Source organism: Poromitra crassiceps (assembly GCF_964638095.1).
Source record: "Poromitra crassiceps genome assembly, chromosome: 14".
NCBI classification, from domain to species: Eukaryota; Metazoa; Chordata; class Actinopteri; order Beryciformes; family Melamphaidae; genus Poromitra; species Poromitra crassiceps.
Genome location: NC_139633.1, coordinates 13,327,115 through 13,335,559, shown reverse-complemented (window position 1 = coordinate 13,335,559; position 8,445 = coordinate 13,327,115). Strand labels below are relative to the sequence as shown.

The 8,445-nt window shown below is 41.5% G+C and overlaps 1 protein-coding gene across 1 annotated transcript; it reads right to left on the bottom strand.

Moving 5' to 3' along the window:
- Window positions 1-215: 215 nt before the first annotated feature.
- krtcap3 (keratinocyte associated protein 3) lies at window positions 216-8,206 on the bottom strand. Its single transcript, XM_083650432.1, has 6 exons — window positions 8,121-8,206; window positions 6,997-7,181; window positions 6,179-6,238; window positions 4,835-5,032; window positions 4,546-4,680; window positions 216-4,212 (listed from the first exon to the last, which is right to left on the bottom strand). Exons 1-6 carry the CDS (start codon window positions 8,131-8,133, stop codon window positions 4,114-4,116), a joined length of 690 nt encoding a protein of 229 aa, XP_083506558.1. The 5' UTR covers window positions 8,134-8,206; the 3' UTR covers window positions 216-4,113.
- Between the last annotated feature and the right edge of the window lie 239 nt (window positions 8,207-8,445).

Below are 8,445 nucleotides of genomic sequence, written 5' to 3'. Positions count from 1 at the left end.
CAGGAATCAATGGGAGAAAATAAGAAAACAAAACTATAGAATTGAAGGGAGGGAAGGTGCAAAAAAAAAAGTTAAATTAAAAAGGCCATAACCCCATAAAAAACATAATGAATGATGGGCAAGTAGAATAAAATACAAAAGGGGGTAAGCAAAAAGCAAAATTATAAAAACAATTTATTCAAAAAACAATTCCAATGAACAAAATTACACCGCTGACAATGATAAACATTCATTGTCATATTTGAAACTGTTAGTTGCCATCATTAGGCTTTCTTTCCTTTCCTTACCACATTTCAATTTTATTGGCTCATCTGAAACTATTGAAATATAAAAGGAGCATCTGAAATGTTTTAGAAGAAACAGAGTTATATATAATAGCCCAGATTGGCCCTTTAGACTAGAGGATTCCAAACGCCATTTAGCACAGCATTTACCGAATAAAATCCATTAAAAACAATCACCATCAAATGGGAAAACACTGCTAGAAAACCATAAAGAAAATCATGAAATGCACAGTAGATTCACATTTGTTAAAAAAAAAAAAGTTACATTCATTGTGTTATAAAATAGCCTACATACTGATTCATCTTCTTGGGTTTAATATGGTTCACAACTTCAATCGGATTTACATCAGGTTCAGAATAACCTCAGAGACAGTTTCCCACAGAACTAAGCCAAATTATCATCTATCGTGAACTGTCAAAAACACCTAGGCAGACATCAAAGCTGTCCCTGTGATTCTCTAGTCCTGAAAAGCAGAATTTGTGGAGATAAAATGGTTCTGACTGCAGCACACCGATAACATCGGCCATGAACCTTTAGAACAGGCTGGTGGTAAGTAAACCAAGACCCCAACAAGCTGGGTGTTCAGTTCACTGTTAGTTTCACCATCTCATCCTCATGAATAGCCCGTCACTGATCCATCTGATCTCCTCAAACCCACGATCCACAGCAGGAACAATCCTCTCTACTGGACAGCCAATATATATGTATGAGAGATTGATATGGAAGAGGAAAACAGTGGGGGGGGACGAATGTCATTATTTACCTTCAAAATGACTTTCCTCGAACATTCCAGCAATCTGTGCTGACATTCTTCCAGATCAATAGGACTGCCAACAATAACTGGACTAAAATCTGAACACGTTTAAAAACAGATGATAGTCTACAGTGTTGCCTCATCTTCATCTTGTGATTTCAAAATGGAGTCTACATCTTCATTCACACCTCGTCAAATTGCCACAGATACAAGATATACATTTGTTGCGATTGTTTCAAGTCGACAATCTATGTCAATATTTATCCCCCAGGGATTAGTAGTATTGCGTGCAAAGATCCCATTCTGCTCGATTAAGCACAGCGCTAGATTAACCATTTCATGGCTGATCATTCTGATCTCCTCTGTGAGGCGAGTTGTGCCGGCTGAGGCTGCTGGCCCACATACTGGTTTAACTGCTTAACATGACCCCACTTGACATCCACACATACTGATGGACACGTGCACTGACTGTAGCAGAATGCCACACACACACACACACACACACACACACACACACACACACACACACACACACAGCTGGGTCAGGGTCCAATTACTTTCAATTCAGCCAGTTCAAGGCATTGCTTGTCTTTGCAAATCCCCAAATGGAATAACATCCTACATCAATCACCATTAGAAAGCAGTTTCACGTAGCAGTTTGAATTGGCAGTGAATAGACTCAACCCTGGTGACAGGAACGCATGCATGGGTTTACACCAGCCATGTGAACATGCACAGAAGCATGGATATATTATACACACCTTCTCATACACACGCACGCCGGCCAAATGCATACTGTACATACTGTATAGATATACACTACCGCAGATTTGAATAGCCAACCTCATGCTCTCCAGGTCTCCTGTGTTTCGTCACAGTAAATCAGTGGTTCTCAAATGGGGGTCCGTGGCACTTTGCCAGGGGGTCTGCGAAAAGATTTCAGGAAAATAAAAATAAAAACCTTTTTTTGTGTGCAAAAGCTTCATAGTTCAACGAAAATATTGTATGCTTTAAATCTAAAATTGTTCATGGATTACATTCTAATCTAACAAACCTATCAATTTAAACACGTTAACACACGTTAAAGCACGTTACCGTGGAAACAATTAAGCTTAGCCCAAAATCACAAATCAGAATGAGGGGGTCCCCGGTATATTTTCTATCTTGTAAGCCAGGGGTCCTTGGCTGAAAAACATTTGAGAACCTCTGCAGTAAATGTCTTAGATGAGGTGAAAGCAACAACCTATTTTAAATGAGTTATCAATAATTTAGAGGAGTAGTAGTACTTGATTGAATCCCCCTGGTCTTTAACAGCTCTCTAAATTGAAGCATAGCTTGTTTCCTCTCAAATACATTTTTATATACAATATATTTCTTTTTCTTTAAGATTATCTTTTTGGCACTTTTGCCTTTATTAGATAGGACACTATCGAACTATTTTATTTCGACCGAAAAGAAGTTCGGTTGAAAATAGTTCCTACATGAAACTGCTCACAACAAGTCTGTGGATTATCTTGAGTAACCGGGTCATGATTTCTGGAAAGAGACAATGCTGTTGAGTTTTTCCAATTGGAATTTTTTGGCGCTTTGACCATCACAAGCCAAGTGCCATCCAGTTCCATTGTATTGGAGAGAAGGCAGAAATCTCTACGGCTGATATCTCCAAAACTCAGACTACTAACACAAAACAACCTCGATGGATAAATAGCACTACAGGTGAGAGGAAAATTATGTATTTTGGATTTTAGGGTGTGCTGTCCCTTTAAACAAAGTCAACTAATTTTAGCACACTTAAAAACATTTTAATGTAAGGTAAAGGGGGGATAAGATTAGTCATAACTTTATAAACTATGGCAATAAGTAATAATAGTTTCCTTTTAAAAAGGTGTTGGAGTGCAAGACTTTGGCTGTTCACCCAGCCGGTGTGCAGCCTACAGCTGGTGTATCGGAGGTGGACAACAAGCTGAGGACTTGGCTTGCTTGTAATAGTAAGCTTCAGGAGAAAAATATATACAAATGAACATGATACTATCTGCAGTTGTTTTTGTAATGATCAAATATGAACTGATTTACGGTAAACAAGTGTATCGTAGGTAGTGTGTCCACTTTTATGTGAAGCCAAATATCTACAAAGTATTAAAAAACGCAGCATTTTGCAGCTAAAGCATCACATATTTACTGCACTGAATGTGAATGGCTGACATAAAATATGATTATTTCTGAGTAATTGTTAGCTTACGGTTTGTTTAAATAAGCAAACACTGATGTGTATGGTCTGTTGGCAGACAGACATGGTAAAATGCAAAAATACATTAATACCTAATTAATGTATTTGGCTGAAATAAGAGTGCATAATAAGCTACATCTAAAATATCTTTGGCAGACATAAAAATCAACCCAACTTCATTAACTAAAGTTACTTCAAATTGAGAAACATGCTTTGCATGAAGCATTCTGTAGTTCTGAACCCAAACCTGACTGGTGATGTATGGAGATTTGACTGAGAAGATTGTCTATTCTTCACACAGCTACCAAACTACCACACACACACACACACACACACACACACACACACACACACACACACACACACACACACACACACAATCCCAATATCTGCACAACAGGCTGCTTTGTGCTTCACTTGCACTTGTGAACGCACCTCTTGTAGCCTGTATGAGTGTATTAAGCTGCAGGGCTGCAAGGTTTACTGGGGAGGGATGAGCTATATAAATCCATCCCAAATGTATTCTGCTCACAGGGTGGGATTTAAAACAATCGGGTTGGTTTATCAATGAAAGCTAACAGAGCTGCCTGGTGTCCAGTGTGCTCATCAGGTGATGGAGCTAAATGACACCAGCTAGCATGAGCTGCCACTGTTTGAGTCACTGCGAATAAAACGGCTTCCTTAAAACTGACCCCATTACTGTATCAGGGTAGCACAGTACTCCCACTCACCCAACTGGCCCTCAGGCAGAATCTATTAGTCTGAACACTGGTGCAACTGAAAGGCCTATTGGGATTTAGTTGTGGTAGTCGGTGCGGGGGCGGTGTCCTTCCTGCGTTTCGTCCAGTCAGGCTTCAGGGTTGAAGCGCTGTCCAATCAGGCTTTGTCCTTGGGTGGAGAAGTCGGCGCCGGCTGTGCTCCTATTGGTCAGACCCCCTTCCTCCAGCTGGAATAGAGAATGGAGGGATGAGAGATGGAGAAAAGCATGCGTAGGAGTGAGTGTGGGAGTATGTATGTTTGCATGACAGCGAACGAGTGGGAGTAAACGTATGCGGTGCGAGTACGCTATGCGTGAGTACGCTATGTGTGAGTACGCTATGTGTGGTGTACTCTAAAGTGTGTGTGACCGAGACTACGTGTGTGTGTGTGTGTGTGTTTGAGTCAGACAGTGATTCAGACAGACAGACAGACAGACACACCTCATCCCACCCAAGCATTCCCACTCAGCCACACACACACACACACACACACACACACACACACACACACACACACACACCTGTTCTTTTATGTAGCTGTTCCCGCAAGGTGCCAGTCCTCTGAGAGTCAAGCCGACTATGAAACACCAGACAGACAGACCGGCCTCCATCGCCGCAAACACAGCACTTGGGATCCACAGTGCCAGGGTGGTGTCCTGAGAGACACCAGGCAAAGAAGGGAGAGGTAGAAGAGACAAGAGAAGAGAAGGAGGGAAAGAGAGAGAGAGAGAGAGCTTAAATGACTTGAACAACTGCTAGAATACACACACACACACACACACCTACTTGGACGATAGAAGCTGGACTCACATAGATCCGTGTTGTGTCAAAGGGGCACTGGGCGCCGATGGGTGAGCGAGCGTTGATTGGCACCAGTGTGTCATTGCACCCCTGCAACAAGACACGCCCATCCAGCGCAACGGTGAGGCCAATAGCCAAGAGGACCCCGACGCAGCAGGCCGCCGACAGCAGGGCATTCAGGAATGAAATGATCAGTAGGCCTATTTGCTGCAGAGACAAAGAGAGAAGATCAGATACAGAGAGAGATGTTCTGGCTTCTGGGCAGTAGCGGCTGTATGGGGTTGAAATCAATATGATAATCATAAGGATTATTCTCAATATCAATATCATATGTTTCACGTATGCAAAATCAGTGTTCATCTCATTGAACTGAATGGTGATGTCAAACAAACCTTACATTTTCAAATAATATTCCTGCCATATCTCATTTGATCAGTTTTTAAGTAACATTTGCTTGTCATCATCAATTTAGACAGCAGAAATGTCACTATTAAAATAACTTCATATCATCACGATGATTCTACTGAAAGACAACAAAAAATAATAGGCTATTGAATTATCATCCACTCCAGCTCTAAATCAAGCAAGTAGTAACGGACGTTATCCTACTAGTAGCCTACCATCTGAATCAACAGATTAGTAGGCATATCAATCACGGAGCAGATTACAGAAATTATAGACACAGTAACCTGGTCAGCAGCCCTCTGATCTCTACATCAAACTTCCGTTTAGCATCCATATTTACTTGAAAAGCACATGGCATAAACACTTTGTAAGAAGGACTTCCCACAGCATGTGAATGAGTTACATTACATTACCTATGAGGAAAGCACGTTCGTGCATGCAAATAGAGTCCGTCAAGAATGCATTGCCGTCGCTCTACCTGGCCCCACCTCCACCTGGTCGCTAGATACCAGCGCCCCGAATCCCTTTGTTTTGAGAGCGAACAGTGCATGTGCAATTTACACAGATCCTGGCTTAGCACTGGTGGAAGCCGGAAGTCCCCGGACGGCGTCCGTGGCAGAAAGTAGTTGACCCAAAACAGTACACATGTAGATCATTATGACTCTACATATTTATTGCAGATTATATACTCACTATCTAATATTCACCTCGCTCATAAAAAAAAAATATATATATATAGGCTATATACGTTTTATTTTCCCCTCCTTTTGGGTAGGTGGGGCAGCGCCCTGGCGCCCTCTAGTGGCCAGCCGCCACTGCTTCTGGGACTCACTGGGGGTCGTATGTTCATTCCAACGTTACATGAGACCATGCAGAGGGAAGGGATCACATCAATAGTCAGACCCAATTTCCTGATTCACTGTGCTTCACAAAAAAACGATTTCTTACCAGTTTCACCACAGGGAGATTCCGTGACACCACGATGGCAATGATCCCAGTGGTAATACTCTGCAATAATAACAAAAACAATTCTTTGAGTAGTTTCTTTACTACAAACTATGACTTATTTAATTATGGGCCAGGAGTACTCATGTGTCTTCTTCATGACCATGGGCTCCAGGATCTGAGACTGAATTGAGACCCAGGTGAAAACATCTTCAGACCTCGAGAGAGAAATAGGCAGAGATCCTTGAACTAACTGAACTGAAGTCTGTAAGAGAGCGGCCACCAACACCGAGCAATCTAAACCTTTTCTGTGTCTTCTATGATGTGATAGAAAATGGAGCTCCTTGGATATCAAGATAAATTGCACAGAAATCTGACATTAATGCTATCTCATCATCAACAACTGACAAGATCATTAAGACATTTCAATAACAGGGCCTGGAGCGACAAGGGACTGGTTTGCAAAACAACACCACTGGCTCCCTTCTAATAGGCAAGTTCAGTCTTGATTGTGGAGAAAAATACACAACAGTATCGGCAATCGCTAACAGAGCGAATCACATTTGAAATGATTTGAAATAAGACTTGTTGCTCTGATGCACAGAACATAGAAAAGTATTCATGTGTGAACTGCACTGTACTTACTCTAGTAACCCGTGACATCTATATCAGTTATACACAAACACACAAATATGCGTCGTGCGGTCAAATGTTCTCATCAGTGTACCTCGATTGCTATCTTCTTCTGAAAGCTCTATGCATATGGAGCATGCTTTGACTTGGCGATCAGATGAACGTCTCCCTATCCGCTGCTCACTCACCAGCAGGCCAGAGGTGACGGAGATGATGTTGGCTGCAGTGTATTCTGTGGTGATCTGGTGGCTGGGTCTGGAAATGTGGCGGAGGACATTGCCGTGGACGATCGCTCCCAGGATGAAGTTAATATGGCCGACCAGGATGAGAGTTAACCCCTTTTTCATCAGCCTCTTTGGCCCTTTGTCCATATCTGGAAAACAGCAACACAGATATGATCCCATATGTGTTGTTTTGGCTTAATTAACTACTAATTTATGATGTAAGATTAATAATAGTAGACTACATCTTATAACTAACTTATAAATAACTTTGTTATTTCAAGTACAAAAAAATAAATCTGTGTAAATAGTAGCCAGGGCCTTTTTCCTTGTGCACACTAATTTTTCATTACACTGTGTGTGTGTGTGTGTGTGTGTGTGTGTGTGTGTGACATCCATGTCAATTGATCAGGCCTTTTCTACTTGATTTAATGAATATTTGGCTACTTGTTATAAAATTCTGAAGTGTAAAATAAAACATGATAAATGGTCATCAGCAAAGTCGTCAAAAATAGTAGGCTAACTTACTCACCACAGCAGGGAAATAGGAAATCGATAGAAGTAGCTATATGCACACAACTCGAATCAAAAATATTAGTAATAAAATAATCCTAAAGTCAAATCGATCAAGTAGAGCAGTAACATTAGACTGTAAAATTGGAAGTAGCCTACGCCATGGGAAATACATTGATTAGGTTACCAACATGTCTTTCCATAAATGTTACCTACATTGCTGCAGCCGAGTGTTTACCGACAAGGGAGGGGGGCAAACACGATTTGCACACAGTGACGTAATTAACCGTCTTCATTTGTGTGTGAGTGAGTGAGGATGAAACCAGGAGGTCGTTTGATCAATTTACAGTAGTTTTGGTGGTTAATATATTCTTTCTTTATGGAGAGGTAGCCTATGTTAGTTTCTATGCTATAGTTTCTGCGTGCAACCTGGAAACCTGCTGGAAAGCACCCGGGTCTGCCTGTGGGCCTGCCTGTAATCACGCCGTCCAGCAGAGGGACACATCATGATACATAAAGTTACTTCCCGCTACAATAATATTGTAACAATAGGAGCATTTAATCGATAAATCACTCACCAAAAGTGCACATTTCTCTGGCGGTTTCGACTGCTTTTCCTTTGAGCAAAAGTGATTGACAAATCAATTCCGATTCTTTCTTTTTGGAGCGACTGTTGAATTGCAGATGGCCAACTACTACAACAGACGTCCCTCTGGCGCTCCACTTCCTGTAGCCGCCGTGACGTCACTGCACTCGCCTGTCAATTACCTGTGGTCGATCACCAAAGGACGTGCTTTTACTAGAATCGCCTAAAAATAAACAAATATATATTTTTCTGCAGGAAATGAAAACGCAACTGTAGTATGCAGAGCGTAGAGTCCTTCTAGGCCTACTTATATTTAT

Bases quoted from the DNA above. Each gene is read 5' to 3' on its own strand.
- krtcap3 (XM_083650432.1), bottom strand. The intron at 6,239-6,996 runs GTGAGTGAGCAG...TTATTATTGCAG, and splicing joins CCGTCACCTCTGGCCTGCTG to AGTATTACCACTGGGATCAT. The intron at 5,033-6,178 runs GTAAGAAATCGT...TTGTCTCTGCAG, and splicing joins ATCTCCCTGTGGTGAAACTG to CAAATAGGCCTACTGATCAT.